Source organism: Bubalus kerabau, chromosome 1, assembly GCF_029407905.1.
Source record: "Bubalus kerabau isolate K-KA32 ecotype Philippines breed swamp buffalo chromosome 1, PCC_UOA_SB_1v2, whole genome shotgun sequence".
NCBI lineage: Eukaryota > Metazoa > Chordata > Mammalia > Artiodactyla > Bovidae > Bubalus > Bubalus kerabau.
This window is the reverse complement of record NC_073624.1, coordinates 238,175,527-238,193,074: the sequence shown is the minus strand read 5'-3', so window position 1 is coordinate 238,193,074 and position 17,548 is coordinate 238,175,527. Positions and strand designations below refer to the sequence as shown.

At 40.5% G+C, this 17,548-nt stretch overlaps 1 protein-coding gene across 7 annotated transcripts in view; it reads left to right on the top strand.

Moving 5' to 3' along the window:
* The first annotated feature begins 9,176 nt into the window (after positions 1-9,176).
* Positions 9,177-17,548, top strand: part of LOC129636786 (hepatitis A virus cellular receptor 1-like) — a 52,324-nt gene continuing 43,952 nt past the window's right edge. For 3 of the 7 annotated variants that reach the window (XR_008707126.1, XM_055560464.1, XM_055560501.1), the window contains exons 1-3: positions 11,821-11,972; positions 12,382-12,436; positions 14,666-14,998. Coding sequence is in view for 6 of the 7 variants with exons in the window: in XM_055560464.1 (XP_055416439.1) it covers positions 12,394-12,436; positions 14,666-14,998 (376 nt within the window). In the remaining variant the exon portion in view is untranslated. The other 4 variants (XM_055560482.1, XM_055560488.1, XM_055560471.1 and 1 more) reach the window with 4 other exon arrangements.

The following is a 17,548-nucleotide window of genomic DNA, read 5'->3' as shown; positions in this document are numbered from 1 at the left end:
GAAAGTGAAGAGGAACTAAAAAGCCTCTTGATGAAAGTGAAAGTGGAAAGTGAAAAAGTTGGCTTAATGCTCAACATTCAGAAAACGAAGATCATGGCATCTGGTCCCATCACTTAATGGGAGATAGATGGGGAAACAGTGGAAACAGTGTCAGATTTTATTTTTGGGGGCTCCAAAATCACTGCAGATGGTGACTGCAGCCATGAAATTAAAAGACGCTTACTCCTTGGAAGAAAAGTTATGACCAACCTTGATAGCGTATTCAAAAGCAGAGACATTACTTTTCCAACTAAGGTCCGTCTAGTCTAGGCTATGGTTTTTCCATTGGTCATGTATGGATGTGAGAGTTGGACTGTGAAGAAAGATGAGCACCGAAGAATGGATGCTTTTGAACTGTGGTATTGGAGAAGAGTCTTGAGAGTCCCTTGGACTGCAAGGAGATCCAACCAGTCAATCCTAAAGGAGATCAGTCCTGGGTGTTCTTTGGAAGGAATGATGCTAAAGCTGAAACTCCAGTACTTTGGCCACCTCATGTGAAGAGTTGACTAACTGGAAAAGACTCTGATGCTGGGACGGATTGGGGGCAGGAGGAGAAGGGGATGACAAAGGATGATATGGCTGGATGGCATCACTGACTCAATGAACGTGAGTTTGCGTGAACTCTGGGAGTTGGTGATGGACAGGGAAGCCTGGCTTGCTGTGATTCATGGGGTCGTAAAGAGTCGGACATGACTGAGTGACAGAACTGAACTGAAGTGAACTGATGCTTAGTGAAATAAGTCAGAGAAAGACAAATACTATATTATTGAAATCACTTATATGTGGAATCTAAAAGATAAAACAGACTAGTCAATTTAATTGAAGAGGAAGCAGACTCACAAATATAAAGAACAAGCTAGTGATTACCAGTGGAAGAGGGAATGTGGGAGAGGAAACACCGGTAGGGGGTTAAAAGGTATTAACCACTATGTATGAAATAAGCTACAAGGATATACTGCATAACACATATTATACAACAGCCAATACTTTATAATAGCTGTAAATGGAACATAACCTTTAAAAATTGTGAATCTCTACATTATACACCTGTAACATAAAATATTGTACATCCACTCTACTTCAATTAAAAAATAAAAGCAGCTGTACTCTTGCCTGGAAAATCCATGGACGGAGGAGCCTGGTAGGCTGCAGTTCATGGGGTTGCTAAGAATCGGACACGACTGAGCAACTTTACTTTCACTTTTCACTTTCATGCATTGGAGAAGGAAATGGCAACCCACTCCAGTGTTCTTGCCTGGAGAATCCCAGGGATGGGGAAGCCTGGTGGGCTGCCATCTATGGGGTCGCACAGAGTCGGATACGACTGAAGCGACTTAGCAGCAGTAGCAGCAGCAAAGAGCAAATTCTATTCCAGCTCACTAAAATCTCCTGGTAATCTATTTAGTGACTGGATCAAATCCAGCAAAAAGACTGGCAGACTAGAGAAGTTTAACTTCTAAAGATACCTCCCAACATTCTCTGGAAAAGTGTGGCAAAGAGATAACGACTAGAATTCCATCTTTATCCATAAAGAGAAAAGAGAATCAGTGACAGACCACCAGAGAAGCTGGAAAACTACCTCCTAACTCACCTGTAAGTACAATTCTCTGGAAAGCACTGTACTTCTCTTTAGCTCAGTAAAGGGATGTATTGTCTCTAAGTCACACAGCTTTTGTTTGTTTTTTTTGGTGCCTTTGCATGGCTTGTGGGATTTCCCAATCACAGATCGAATCCAAGTACATCGACGGATGTACTTACATCCACCTGTTAAGTACAATCCTGTCTTATGCTGAAGAGAAAATTGGAACTTTGCCGCTTGAACTTTCTCAGTAAAATATGGAATCTTAATACAATGATGAATGAACCAATAGAAATTGAGTAATTCATGTAAAATGGATTTATATCTCTTGAGCGAGAAATCCTCATTAACTAGAGTAATGGACTTACACATTGGAATTGTTTAAGCTTTTCCTGGGCAACATCAGTGAGGGAAAGAGAGAGGAAAAGAAACCTGAGCAGAATTGTGTGGGACCTTTGGAGGAAAGAATGCTCACTGAGGCCCCTTTAAAGTTGTGTGGGAAATTCCATGACAGTTCAGTGGTAGGACTCAGAGCTTCCACTGCAGGGGGCGTGGATTCTATCTGTGATTGGGAAACTAAAAACCCACAAGGCAAGCAAGGGGAACAAACAAACAAACAAAAGCTGTGTGACTTAGAGTCAATACATCCCTTTGGTGAGTCTTTCCTTATTTGTTAGATGGGTGTAGTATGTGTATTTCTGTGAACAATTTTGTTCATCAATGTCTGTGGTGTGTAAAGTTAAAACATTTGTAAAATATAAAGGAGGAGCCTGATATTTGCTTCTGACTTTTGCAGGTTTGATAGTATTCTTATATGTGTTAGAAAGTTGATCTTGCAAAGATTAGCAAGTACAAGTTTTGGCTTGGAGTTTTGTTCTTCTTCTTCTAAGTCACTTCAGTCATGTCTGACTTTGTGTGACCCCATAGATGGCAGCCCACCAGGGTCCGCCATCCCTGGGACTCTCCAGGCAAGAACAGTAGAGTGGGCCGCCATTTCCTTCTCCAATGCATGAAAGTGAAAAGTGAAAGCGAAGTCGCTCAGTCGTGTTTGACTCTTAACGACCCCATGGACTGCAGCCTACCAGGCTCCTCCGCCCATGGGATTTTCCAGGCAAGAGTACTGGAGTGGGGTGCCACTTGGGATAGAAGGAAGGGTGTGGCTAGCTTGGGAAGTCTCTTCTGGGCAGCTTTTAGAGTTTCAACTTTGGTCTTAGGAAACGCCTGAATGCTTTAAGAGGGGGAAGATGATGGGATTATTTAAATACTGGAGAAGGTTTGAAAAATAGCTATCCTCTGATGAGAGTTCTTCCTCATAGTTGGCAATTGCAGATACTTGGAGAGCATTGGCCTCCTGGGCTTTGCTTTCATGACCCCTTGCTTTCCAGAGGCACCTCCTGGGCTGGTCTTCCTTTCATGACCCCTTGGTTTCCAGTGGCACCTCAGCATTTCCAAATGATCATGAGTGAGTCCCTCGTCCATTTGCTCTTGAAGATGTGCTATCCCCAGTCATGTCTCAGTAGAATCCCCTAATCGGACAGTGAATTCTGTCCCTCTATTGCTCCATGCATTTTTCCCTTGCCCAAATCAATTCTTCCACTCAGTCATCTCCAGATCATACAAACATGCTGTTATTTTTATCATCTGTCTCTTAACCCTACCTCCAAACTCCTCCTTCCTTTTATTTTTTGTCACAAAATTCCTTGAAAGAGTTCCCTGACCTCAATTTTTAATTCTCTTTTGAGTTTCCCTTTCCTTGTAAACCCTTTTCTTTTTTTTTTTTAAATTTTATTTTATTTTTAAACTTAACATAACTGTATTAGATTTGCCAAATATCAAAATGAATCTGCCACAGGTATACATGTGTTCCCCATCCTGAACCCTCCTCCCTCCTCCCTCCCCATTCTATCCCTCTGGGTCGTCCCAGTGCACCAGCCTTTTCTTGAGATGTAACATAGATTAGGAAAGTGAACAGTCATTCAACTATTCTTTACTGAAACTGCTTTTATTAAGGTCATTAATGATCTCCAGGTTGCTCTGTCGTATAGGCAAATCTCATTCATTGCCTTTGCAGCATTTGATTCATGATTATCGCCTCTTTGTTAATGCATTTGTTTCACTTGGCTGCAGTAGGATCCCATTTACTTTTTACCTTTCCTCCTGCTTCATTGGCTTGTTTCTATGAGTGTGATGTGCCTCTTCCACCTCCTACTTTTGCACAAGGCCCCAGGGCCTAGTCTCTAAGCCAAGAAGATCCCCTGAGCATCAACTCTGGTTCATGGCTTTAAAATCCCATTTCTAGACTGACGTCTGTCAAATAAGTATTTTCAGTATTTCAGATTTACTTGGGTGTCTGAGAAATCTGAAACTCAACATGTCTGAAGTCCACAATATTTCCTCCCAAACTTTTACACACAGCTACCCCTGTCTCGGTTGATGGCACCTCCAGTCTTTCCAGTTGTCAGGCCACATCGCTTGGAGTCATCTTTAGGCTGTTACTCCACACTCTGTAAGAAGTCCTGCTGGTCCTGTGTTGAAACAACCAGGGCCTGAACTGCTCTCCATCCTCACTTCTGTTCAGCTCAGTTCAGTTCAGTCTCTCAGTCGTGTCCGACTCTTTGCAACCCCATGAATCACAGCACGACAGGCCTCCCTGTCCATCACCAACTCCCGGAGTTCACTCAGACTCATGTCCGTCGAGTCAGTGATGCCATCCAGCCATCTAATCCTCTGTCATCCCCTTCTCCTCCTGCCCCAATCCCTCCCAGAATCAGAGTCTTTTCCAATGAGTCCACTCTTCGCATGAGGTGGCTAAAGACATGATCATACCTCTTGGTTTTATGGAAGGGTTGATTTTTAGCAAGTAGTTTCGGGCAGCATGTGTGAAGGCCCAGCAACAGGAGGGAGCTTGTGTTCAAGTAGGTCGAGGAAGCTCTAAGACTTGGGCCTCCTCCAACCAAGGCCTTCTTCAGACTGAAGCACCCCCAGACAGAAATATTGCAGTACTTCCTGACAGGTCCTCATGCTTCTCACCATAGTGGCCCCTGCATTCCTTCTCAAAGGTGAGTCTGATCCTCTCATTCTCTGTGCCTGCACTGGGGCTTCATTTCCTGTGGACATTCATGTTTGCTGCCTGAGCCTTATCCCTCAACTGGGATGTATCTTCAAGGGGTCACAAAGTTGATCCTAGAGTAGCAACTGTCAAAAAACTTAAATTAAAAAAATCCATTTTGCTGTTTGGGAGCCTTGAGAACATAGTGAGGGCTCCTGTGGGAGACAGCTTGTCTGAAAATTCAGTCCTATGGAATTGTACACTTACTGCACATCACAGAGCCTTGTCCACATTAATTACTGAATGTTGACATCATTTTGCAGAGAAACTAAAGATTCAGGACTATTAATACATACATTTGATGCCACATTGTCACGTTTTCTTTAAGAAAACACACGCATTTTAGACATTATGTTGTTTAATCACTAAGTCTAGTCCAACTCTTTGCGACCCCATGACTTCAGGACACTATGCTTCCCTGTCCTTCACTATCTCCCGGAGTTTGCTAAAATTCATGTCCGCTAAATTCATTGACTTGGTGATGCTATCTAACCATCTCATCCTTTGCTGCCTTCTTCTCCTTTTGTCTTCAATCTTACCCAGCATCAGGATCTTTCCAATGAGTTAGCTCTTTGCAACAGGTGGCCAAAGTATTGGAGATTCAGCTTCAGCATCAGTCCTTCAATGAATATTCAGGGTCGATTTCCTTTAGGTTTGACTGGTTTGATCTTCCTGCAGTCCAGGGGACTCTCCAGAGTCTTCTCCAGCACCACAATTTGAAAGCATCAGTTCTTCAGTGTTCAGCCTTCTTTATGGTCTAACTGTCACATGACTACTAGGAAAACCACAGCTTTGACTATGCTGACCTTTGGCAGCAAAGGCATGTCTCTGCTTTTTAATACACTGTCGAGGTTGGTCATAGCTTTTCTTCCAAAGAGCAAGTGTCTTTTAATTTCATGGCTGCAGTCACCGTCCACAATGATTTTGGTACTCAAGAAAATCTAACACTGCTTCCTCTTTGCCCCCTTCTATTTGCCATAAAGTGATGGGACTGGATGCCACGATCTTCGGTTCAGTCTCTCAGTTGTGTCCGACTCTTTGCAACCCCATGGACTGCATCACACCAGGCTTCCCTGTCCATCACCAACTCTCAAGGCTTGGTCAAATGCATGTCCATCGAGTCTGTGATGCCATCCAACCATCTCATCCTCTGTTGTCCCCTTCTCCTCCAGTCCGCAATCTTTCCCAGCATCAGAGTCTTTTCTAATGAGTCAGTTCTTCACATCAGGTGGCCAAAGTATTGGAGCTTCAGCTTCAGCATGAGTCCTTCCAATGAATATTTAGGACTGATTTCCTTTAGGATGGACTGGTTGGATCTCCGTGAAGTTCAAGGGACTCTCAAGTGTCTTCTCCAACACTACAGTTCAAAAGCATCAATTCTTCGGTGCTCAACTTACTTTATGGCCCAACTCTCACATCCATACATGACTACTGGAAAAACCATAGCTTTGACTAGATGGACCTTTGTTGGTAAAGTAATGTTTCTGTTTTCTAATATGGTGTCTAGGTTGGTTATAGCTTTTCTTCCAAGGAACAAGTGTCTTATAATTTCATGGCTGAAGTCACCATCTGCAGTGATTTTGGAGCCTAAGAAAATAAAGTCTGTCACTGTTTCCATTGTTTCCCCATCTGTTTGCCATGAAGTGGTTGGACCGGATGCCACGATCTTCTTTTTTTGAACATTCAGTTTTAAGCCAGCTTTTCCACTCTTCTCTTTCACTTTCATCAAGGGGCTCTTTATTTTCTCTTTGGTTTCTGCCATAAGGGTAGTGTCATCTGCATATCTGAGGTTATTAATATTTTTCCCTGCAATCCTGATTCCAGCTTGTGCTTCATCCAGCCCAGCATTTCACATGATGTACTCTGCATGTAAGTTAAATAAGCAGGGTGACAATATACAGCCTTGATGTACTCCTTTCTCAATTTTGAACGATCTTAGTTTTTGCATGTTGAGTTTTTATAAATAGTATTTCAAGTTTGCCAATCTATGGGATGCTAATGTAAAAGACAGTATGTAATTGCTTGCTTCTCAGTTTTCACTAGAGATTAAGGTTTTTGAAAGTTGATAATTCAGGACTTCTCTGGTGGTTCAATGATTAAGACCCTTTGCTTTCAATGCAGGGGCCTGAGTTTGATCCCTGGTCAGGAAACTAGACCACATGTGCCCCAACTAAGAGTTTGCCTGCTGTAGCTAAAGATCCTGCATGCCCCAATGAAGACCCAATGCAGTCAAATAAATATTTTAAAAAATTTGATAATTCTAAGTAATTAGCCTATAAAGTTCGGAGAAGGCAATGGCAACCCACTCCAGTACTCTTGCCTGAAAAATCCCATGGGCGGAGTAGCCTGGTAGGCTGCAGTCCATGGGGTCGCTAGGAGTGGGACAGGACTGAGCGACTTCACTTTCCCTTTTCACTTTCATGCATTGGAGAAGGAAATGGCAACCCACTCCAGTGTTCTTGCCTGGAGAATACCAGGGACTGGGGAGCCTGATGGGCTGCCGTCTATGGGGTCGCACAGAGTCGGACACAACTGAAGCGACTTAGCAGCAGCAGCAGCCTATAAAGTTAATATGAAAAACGTCTTTGTATGCAAGTAAGAAGAAGAGGGGCTTCCCTGGTGGCTCAGATGGTAAAGCATCTGCCTGCAATATGGAAGACCTGGGTTCAGTCCCTGGGTTGGGAAGATCCCCGGAGAAGGAAATGGCAACCCGCTCCAGTACTCTTGCCTGGAAAATTCCATGAACAGAGGAGCCTGGTAGGCTACATCCCTGAGGTTGCAAAGAGTCGGACACGACTGAGCGACTTCACAAGAAGAAGATATAAGAAATAAAAATGCATTTTATTAAGGAAAAAGAAAATAATTTTGTTCTGATGCTAGTTATTTCTAAATAGGAAAGAAGAGACAGATTATTGTAAGTATAGAAAACTAGGTTTGAGAGGAAAAAAGAAACTTTAGAAAGGATTTTATGTTTGGGCAGACTCTGATGCTGGGAGGGATTGGGGGCAGGAGGAGAAGGGGACAACAGAGGATGAGATGGCTGGATGGCATCACTGACTCGATGGACATGAGTCTGAGTCAACTCCGGGAGTTGGTGATGGGCAGGGAGGCCTGGCGTGCTGCGATTCATGGGATCTCGAAGAGTCGGACACGACTGAGCGACTGAACTGAACTGACCTGAAAGGTTAAAATTAATTTAATTGGGCAAATGAATTTCAATATTAAATGTAAAATGGTACAAAACCTGAATTTGGTTTCTCTCTATTAAGAGGGGAGAGTTTTCTTAAGAATATTGATCTGCTTTTTGTAACAGATTGTGAATGTTCTTTGTATTTTAAATAATTTTTTATAACTTTCTGTATTTGCCTTTGAAATATTTTATCGTTTCTTAGTTAAGTCAATAAGTATTGTTTCACAGTGACCTGTGATGCCACCTGACCAAGTGTTTTTTTAAAGCCTTTTGATATTTTTGGCAAACTTGCCAGAGATCAAATTCTACTTGAAGTTTATTTGACCTTTAGCTTACTTTGAGATTTTCCAAAAGGTCCTGAAACACCTAAGGGATGTGGTTTCTCTCTTTATCAAAGATAAAAATGTTGAACTAACTAGGCTTATATCCTATGTTAAATTGCATGGGAAGGGCTTCCCTGGTGGCTCAGAGGTTAAAACGTTTGCCTGCAATGCGGGAGACCTGGGTTCCATTCCTGGGTCAGGAATATCCCCTGGAGAAGGAAATGGCAACCCACTCCAGTATTCTTGCCTGGAGAATCCCAAAGACGGAGATGCCTGGTGGGCTACAGTCCGGGGGTTTCGCAAAGAGTCGGATAGGACTGAGCGACTTCACTTTCACTTCAAACTGCATGGGAAGCATTTCAAACGGATGGTGGTAAACATCCTTAGGCTATATTGTACGGGGCGGGGGGGGGGGGGAATGTTTTAGATACTCTAGAAATTATTGGAATTCCTAAGAATCTGGTATGTCATAGTAAAATGTTATTAGTCTTATTTCTGATTATTATCTAAAAATGTGTGTCACAGCAGTAAAGAAGTTTCTTGTCAATTGCATCAGAATCGGATCTTTAACCATGTTTTTAAAAATCTTTGTTGTTCATAGACAGTTATTGTTTGATCCTGACGCCTTTGCAAAAATACTTCATTTTCAAGAAAATTCACAGAAAGGATTTTTGACAAGTGCAGGCTTTTAAAAGCTTTATAAAACTGTTAACAAAAGGTCAAGGACTGAGTGAACTGATGAACATGGTTATAGATTTTATAGTTTTTCTGGTCTGAAATATTACTGCTTTTTAATCTGTTTTCCAGATATAAGGAAACCTTTCCCCTTAAACTAATTATGACTTACAGCAATTTGGTTAGTGATACCTTTGTAAGCAAAACTGAAACATGTATCTTTTCTTTCTACCTGATCTCTCTAAAATTGTAAACCCTTAGGTTGCTAGCAGACTTATGAAGTAAATGAGAAAGTCCACCTCCTGACAGTTGCAGGAATCTGAAGACACTTTGGAACACTGAGAAGAGAGAAATTAATTCAGATCTTTAGGTATCACAGGTGGGATCTGATGGCATGCCCTTGGGATGATTTTTCTCACCTTGAGAAAGAAGCCTTTTAAAAATTCAATCTGAGATTCTTTATAAAAAGTTCCACCTAAACCAATTTTTAAAAGGATTGTATGATCAATTACACTTATATAAGTAATCAGGCCAAGTTTACTGAAAGCAGACTTATTTTTGCAAACAAATTTCTCTTAATTTGACTATATTTGATAGAAGTCAGCATAATTTTAGAGAGAAAAATTACATATATGGATATTAAATTCTAGTATTGTTAATTTAGGTCTGTGTTTACTGCCCAAGACTCACTTCTGAGATAGACCCCTGTTGTTAGGTTACATTATTGTAGAGTTTAATTGAATTATTAAAAGGACACTCTAAGTTTGTCTCTGAAGATTATCACTGTAATCTATCTTTGGATGAATATCAGATGCCCCATGACCTATAACCAGAAGATTATGCATTTTGGAAAGGCATCATTTAAAGGACTGCCTCCAACCTACATGAAAGGACACTTGTCGGACATTCTTGATTAGCTTATGCACAGAACAAATGAAAGAAATTGACTTTTGGTTTTGTATTTTCCACTTAGAAAGAGTTCTTGCACGGGAGCCCTTGCTGCTGCTGCTGCTGCTAAGTTGTTTCAGTTGTGTCCGACTTTGTGCGACCCCAGAGATGGCAGCCCACCAGGCTCCCCCATCCCTGGGATTCTGCAGGCAAGAACACTGGAGTGGGTTGCCATTTCCTTCTCCAATGCATGAAAGTGAAAAGGGAAAGTGAAGTCGCTCAGTCGTGTCCAATTCCTAGCAACCCCATGGCCTGCAGACCACCAGGCTCCTCCATCCATGGGATTTTCCAGGCAAGAGTACTGGAGTGGGGTGCCAATGTCTTCTCCGACTGGAGCCCTTAGACTCACCCTAAAACAAAGTTCAAACAGAGGAGAAACTTCACTCCTACAAAGACAAAGAGAAGACAACATCAGAAGTGGACAGCTATCCCTGGATTACCGACCTGACCTGTATGATTATTTATAGTGTTTTCAGCATAATAGTTACATTAGATAATAATGTCATATTATGTAATTATATAAATATGGATATAATTATATATTATTATTTTTTGATAATTTCTTGGACTTTTTCATAAATCCATTTTTTTTTTTATCATGGTGTAAGTCTTACACAGAGTTTAAAAATTAATCTAATTGTTAGGCTTATGATCAGTTACCTACATCTAGTACTTCTGAGTTACCTTGGTGGATTTCTCCTCTCCATGGGTCTAATTGGATGACACTTAGGAAATTTATTCCAGAAGAAAGCTATAGTTCTGTTTGAGCAGATACTGATATTACTAGATTGGACTCCCTCACTTGGCCAATCAATGGTGCTTTCTCTGACCATGGCTATAATATGAATTTTCTTTTAATTTTACTCAAGCTCAAATATGACAAACTAAATTTCAGTCAGCAAATATAACTTCCTGATCATTAGGAGGGACCCTCCTTCAGTTACAGGGTGGATTTATATGACTCCCACCCGATTATTTAAATCATTTAAGTTTAAAAGTTGCCTTACATTGGGAGCAGTTAAACTAAGGATTATCAGCCTAATAACACTAGGGAATTAGGCTGGATGCCTTGTGAACAATACAAGTATTTCATTACCTTTAAGATAGTGATTTGTACAGGACAGATTGAGTCAGATGAGCTGGTAATATACTGGATCACACCTAATTGAAACTCTTGGCCTAAATATTTACTTATGACCCTATTAATGCTACATGCTATGCTACTTGCATTTGGCCTATTTTACAAAATTGTGATTTCTTGCATTACTAAATGTGTGAATAAGCCTCTGATAAAAATGATGACTAGGCAACTTGAACATATAATTTATTTAAGAGCTATACATGTATATATCTATTTATGAACTCAAGATTGTAATAGTGTAGCTCTACATATGGGAAGAAGCAACACAGGGTATTTTACTTGGACCAAAACAGATTTGAAAAATATGTGGTCCAAAGACTTTTGGCTACTATTAGCATAGTCCAGTAAGTGCACACTGAAGATCATCAAAATACTGGCCTGACTGAGAAAAAGGTATTCTCTGCACTATGAGATAAAGTGGTCATCAACTGCCTCCTAAATCATGATTTAATTTATAAACATGAGGGGGCACTGCCAGCTAAGGAGTGTCCCTAGCCATCTGGTTCTGTAAGAATTAAGTCACTAGCCATTGTAGTCACCGATACTCAATATACCCTGAAAGGAATTCAGTGCAGTGATCCAAATTGAAGTACTCTGTGCTCTGGGAAAACTGGTAAAACAGGCCTTCAGATAGATGTTTACAGGAGAAAATTTTATGAATCCAAGTTTCATCTTCTTGTACTTAGAAAAACGCTAAAGGCATTAAATGAGGTATTTATTTCTTGTACCCAGTGGGGACCTTCTACTGAGATGTTTGATTGTACTTCTCCAAAATCACATATAAGCTTATCTCTCCACCCCTCTTGGGCGTGGTTCCTCAGAGCTATTTGAGAGGCAGTTTCCTGAGCCATAAGTGAAACACAACTCTCAGTTCTTAGCTCAGTGGACATTTGATAATTTGACTAAGGCTGGGGACTAGCTATTGTGACCGCAAAGGAAGAAGTACCCTCCTCTCACCAGAAAGCCAGGTGACTCATCTTCAAGGCTAAGGATAAGTGTACCTTTGCCATGGGAAGTCTGGCCTTTGCTCTGGCTTTCCCTGCTAAGCCTTTCTCTCATTTCCTTCATGTTTGCTCCCTCATCTCCTCTGTCAGCACCTAGAGTCAGTTTGGACTCTAGGTGTAGGAAAGGAGCTGGGTAAGTAGGCACTGTTTCAGAGGACAGCTTTGCTGTCTGTTGGAAGGGGCAGAGCTCTCAGTCACCTGGAGCAGACAGACAGTGGAAGCATTTGCAAGTGTGCTCCTGCTTCCTGCAGGCAGGCTTATGTGATTCACCCTGTAAGGGTGAAAGGAGAAGTTGCAATCTGAGAATTAAGACTTGTTCTGATACCATCTGATTGAGGGCCACACCAAGCAGTCTGCTTTCTCTTTCCTTCAGGCCAATAGCATCATGCATCCTTGGGTAGCCATCCTGGGCCTCCTACTCCTGCCAGGTAAGTGAATAGGTGGATTGTGCTTTGGAACCCCAAGGATGTAGGGGGTGTGGGGGCATGGTGGAAGGGGGCTTTGTTGAAGTAATGGGATCAAGCTCAAGTTCTAAGAATTAAAAAATCTATAGGTAGGTGAATAAGGCATGCTGCAGCTTATGCTGCCTTTTGTATTTAAATTAAAAAAAAAAATAGTAGGTAGATGGTTGTGTATGCATGAACTACTCAAGTGTATGTAAGAGAGTAACCGTGGACGAGGGTGGGAAGAAGAAATGGGGATGGGTGGGAAGGAGATGAGTTCTTTATTGTACCATTTTGTACTTTTTGACTTTTTTTAACCATGTGTAACTGTTTCTTTTAAGAAGAAAGTATTTTAGCTTTCCTGGTTTTCCAGTGGTTAAAACTTTGTGTTTCCAATGCAGGAAGCACGAGTTCTATCCCTGGTTGGGAAACTAAGATCCCACATGCGGTGCCAAGTGGCCAAAAATTTTTTTTTTATCAATAATCAAAAATTTTAATTTTTAATAAACAAAATAATTTAATTTATCTCATATTTTAACATTCTATGAGATAGGGGAATTTTTAGGAATAGACATGATGCTAAATTAAAAAAAAGTCTATAGAGGTAGGAAAATGAGGAAAAGTAGATTTTTAAATTATATTCTGTAACAAATTTCTATAATCAGCATAAATTACCTTTATAATTCAAAAATGATATTAAGCAAAATTAAATATAATCAGAATTTCGGTAATAAAAACTAGACTTATTTTATATAACAATGAGTGTTTTATTCCCAGAGCATTTCCCAGACTTACAGCCCAGTTCTAACTATTACTGGTTGTTGAATCTCAGATTTTTTTTTAAGGACCACTCAGACTTCATTTGGCAATACAGTTTTTTAAACCACTGCTGCAGGAGACAGTTTTCCTGCCTGTTTGTTTTTAAGAGGTAAAGTTTAATATTTGATTGAACATTGTCCAATTTTTTGGTTTCACCTGGCCAACTGGACAGTGCTCCATTGCAGGACAGTCATCAACTCACAAGAAGGGATCCCTGCTTGAATTTTTTTTAATTGATCCTAAATCCCATGATGGGCTTCCCAGGTGGCTCAGTGGTAAAGAATCCACCTACCAACGCAGGAGACATGGGTTTGATTCCAGAGTCAGGAAGATCTCCTGGAGAAGGAAATGGCAACCCACTCCAGAATTCTTGCCTGGGAAATTCCATGAACAGAGGAGTCTGGCGGGCTACAGTCCATGGGGGTGGCAAAGAGTCCAATACAACTAAGCAACTAAACAAAAACAACAAAGCCCATTATAAGCCTCAGTTCCTTCTGCTGCTGCTGCTTCTGCTAAGTCACTTCAGTCGTGTCCAACTCTGTGCGACCCCATAGACAGCAGCCCACCAGGCTCCCCCATCCCTGGGATTCTCCAGGCCAGAACATTGGAGTCGGTTGCCATTTCCTTCTCCAATGCATGAAAGTGAAAAGTGAGAGTGAAGTTGCTCAGTCGTGCCCGACTCTTAGCGACCCCATGGACTGCAGCCTACCAGGCTTCTCCATGAGAGTATTATAAACCCTTTTTTCTGAAAACTAATTTGTAAAGAGTTTACTAGGCTTCTGCCTTCTAGCCAATGATGCTGTAAGTAGGATATTAGCTGTTTTTTCTTTAACTTAGAGGAGATTTGTGAGGTGAAATTTTTTGCATAGTCATTTAAAAAATTGCAATAAAATTGAAAATCAAAATTTTAAATGCAACAGTTTTAAAATCAGATTTCAACTGAGACAGTGACTGAATCTAGGGGAGAGGAAAAGCCACCTGTGTGTATTAACATTTAGTAAGCAGATACCTGTCAAACACAGGATAAAATGCACACACACTGATGCATTACTGGAGTGATGTTTGTTTCAAACCTTTTGGAGAGGAATTTGAATCATATTCACCAAAAGACTGAACATATTTCTGCCCTTTATCCTGATACTTTCTCTCATAAATCTGTCCTATTAGGAAGTAATCCTGAATACAGAAAGACGTTTATCTGATGTTTCATCCTCAAATATATCTGGTTAATAATAATACTGCTAAAGGATATGTTTATCAGAAAAATGCATATATTAAATTTACAAACTCAAGATATAGTTAGATAATTTCAAACAGCATAAGCTATATAAAGAACAAAATGAAAATACAGTTAAAATTTTGAGACCTCATGCTCTGGTTTCTCTTTATTTACAGATGGTGTAACCTCTTACCATCGAGTGACTGGAGTGTCGGGTCAGAGTGTCACTCTACCCTGCTACTATAATGGAGAAGTCACAAGCATGTGTTGGGGCCGAGGGGCATGTCCTTGGGTGAACTGTGGAACTAACATCATCTGGACTGATGGATACAGAGTCACCTATCGGAGGGATGGACGTTATCAGCTAAATGGCAATATTCGTGGAAGGGATGTGTCTTTGACCATAAACAATGCTGCCGTGTCTGACAGTGGCTTGTATTGTTGCCGAATTGAGGTGAGAGGGTGGTTCAATGACATAAAAACCACCCTAGAGTTGAGGATCAATCCAGGTGAGCTTATCTTCCTACTTCTTTGATCACTTCCTGTGGGTTCCCAGAGATAAGAGTTTTCTTTTTGATATTAACTTTCTTTTCCTTTAGTAGGGAAATAAAAGTTTCCTATGATCTTGTTTTCTAATAACTCTTCAACTGAATATCTTGTATTTGTGTAGAGTGAAGTGTTAAGACTAACCTTGATTCAAGACCATAGGCTAGAGCATCTTTCCAGTCAGCAAACTGTCTTCTGAAGCAGTGCTTCAGGAATACTAGTTGGTTCATGAAAAAGCATTCACTGTTCCACACTGAGATATAGTGAGTATTTTTTTGGAGCTGAATTTCTTCTTCTTGAAAATCTGACCTTTTCTCTGAGGTAATTTCTTTGGAGAATTTTCAAATGTTCTTTCTTAACATTTTAAGACTCATAGAGAGTTTCACATGTATAAAACAGGTAATATAAGGTCCTGTCAAATAGATGTATCATTTGGTTTAGACAACTGTCAACTCAATTTTGTAGCATATACATTGAAAGAGTCTAGATAGTTTCATCCCCTCCCTCTACCCTTGGATTTTTTGAAGCACAATTCACACCATATCATGGCTCAGCTGGTAAAGAATCAGCCTGCAATGTGGGAGACCTGGGTTCGATCCCTGAGTTGGGAAGATCCCCTAGAGAAGGAAATGGCTACCCCGTCCAGTATTATGGCCTGGAGAATCCCATGAACTCTATAGTCCATGGCGTCTCAAAGAGTTGCACACAACTGAGTGACTTTCACTTTCACTCACATCATATCACTAAATTGCTTGTTTAAAAGTTAAAATGGCTTTCTTATCCATTCGACTGCTGGTGGACATCTAGGTTGCTTCCATGTCCTGGCTATTATAAACAGTGCTGCAATGAATATTGGGGTACATGTGTCTCTTTCAATTCTGGATTCCTCGGTGTGTATGCCCTGCAGTGGGATTGCTGGGTTGTATGGCAGTTCTATTTTTTAAGGAATTTTTTTAAGTTCAGTTTTTTAAGGAATCTCCACACTGTCCTCCATAGTGACTGTACTAGTTTGCATTCCCACCAACAGTGTAAGAGGGTTCCCTTTTCTCCACACCCTCTCCAGCATTTATTGCTTGTAGACTTTTGGATAGCAGCCATTCTGACTGGCATGAAATGGTACCTCATTGTGGTTTTGATTTGCATCACTCATTGATAATGAGTGATGTTGAGCATCTTTTCATGTGTTTGTTAGCCATCTGTATGTCTTCTTTGGAGAAATGTCTGTTTAGTTCTTTGGCCCATTTTTTGATTGGGTCGTTTATTTTCCTGGAATTGAGCTGCAGGAGTTGCTTGTATATTTTTGAGATTAATTCTTTGTCAGTTGCTTCATTTGCTATTATTTTCTCCCATCCTGAAGGCTGTCTTTTCACCTTGCTTATAGTTTCCTTTGTAGTGCAGAAGCTTTTAATTTTAATTAGGTCCCATTTGTTTATTTTTGCTTTTATTTCCACAGGGGTTGATTCCAAGAATGTCTCCTCCAGTGGATAGCTGAAACTGCACAGAGTACCAAATCCTGTGCATGTTTTTTCCTGTGCTTGTCAGTTCAGTCACTCAGTCATGTACAACTCTTTGCTTATACACCAATGATAAATTTTAACTTAGAAGTTAGGCACAGTAAGAAATTAAGAATAACTAATAATAAAATAGAACAATTATAACAAAAAAAGAGAAAAAATAATTAAAATCACCTTATTGCAATATAAGAACATTTTCATCTCAATAACGGTTCACTTTTGGCTTTTAAGAATTTTGTGAAATCCAAAAGTCTGGGAAGTTTATGTTTTTCCATAAACATAATGTAGACATTTTAATTTTTCTTACCACTTGGTGAAAGGAGCAGGCTGTAAAGGATTTCCTGGTTTCTGGTGCTCTTTCATAGTAAGTATTCTCCCACTAAAGTTTCTAATGAAAATAGAGCCCAATATTCAGAGCCTTTATAAGCTAGGTCTCTTTTTTAGTTTAAATGAACTTGATCTTTCAATTTCATAATTTTTCCTAACTTCATCAAAGACACTTGGCTTATTTGATGAAGGCAAGTAAAATCAGGTCAATTGTGATGGAGAAAGTAGCTGATCTGGGAAATCATCTAGGAGGCAATTTAAGAAAACCAAAAGAAGCTGGTGCTATACACATGTAGCAGGAGGCTGTGTGTGGAGAAGAGATTATTTTTAGAAATTATATGATTGGTCTGGAGGAAGAAAGAAATTAATAGGGGACATTTATAGTGCTTATAAATTCTTTAATAGATGAATATTTTCAAAGTCACTGCTCTGTCCAGTGGGAAACGGGTTCATCAGTTCAGTCAGTTCAGTTCAGTTGCTCAGTCGTTTCTGACTCTTTGCGACCCCATGAATTGCAGCACACCAGGCCTCCCTGTCCATCACCAACTCCCGGAGTTCACTCAGACTCACGTCCATCAAGTCAGTGATGCCATCCAGCCATCTCATCCTCTGTCGTCCCCTTCTCCTCCTGCCCCCAATCCCTCCCAGCATCAGAGTCTTTTCCAATGAGTC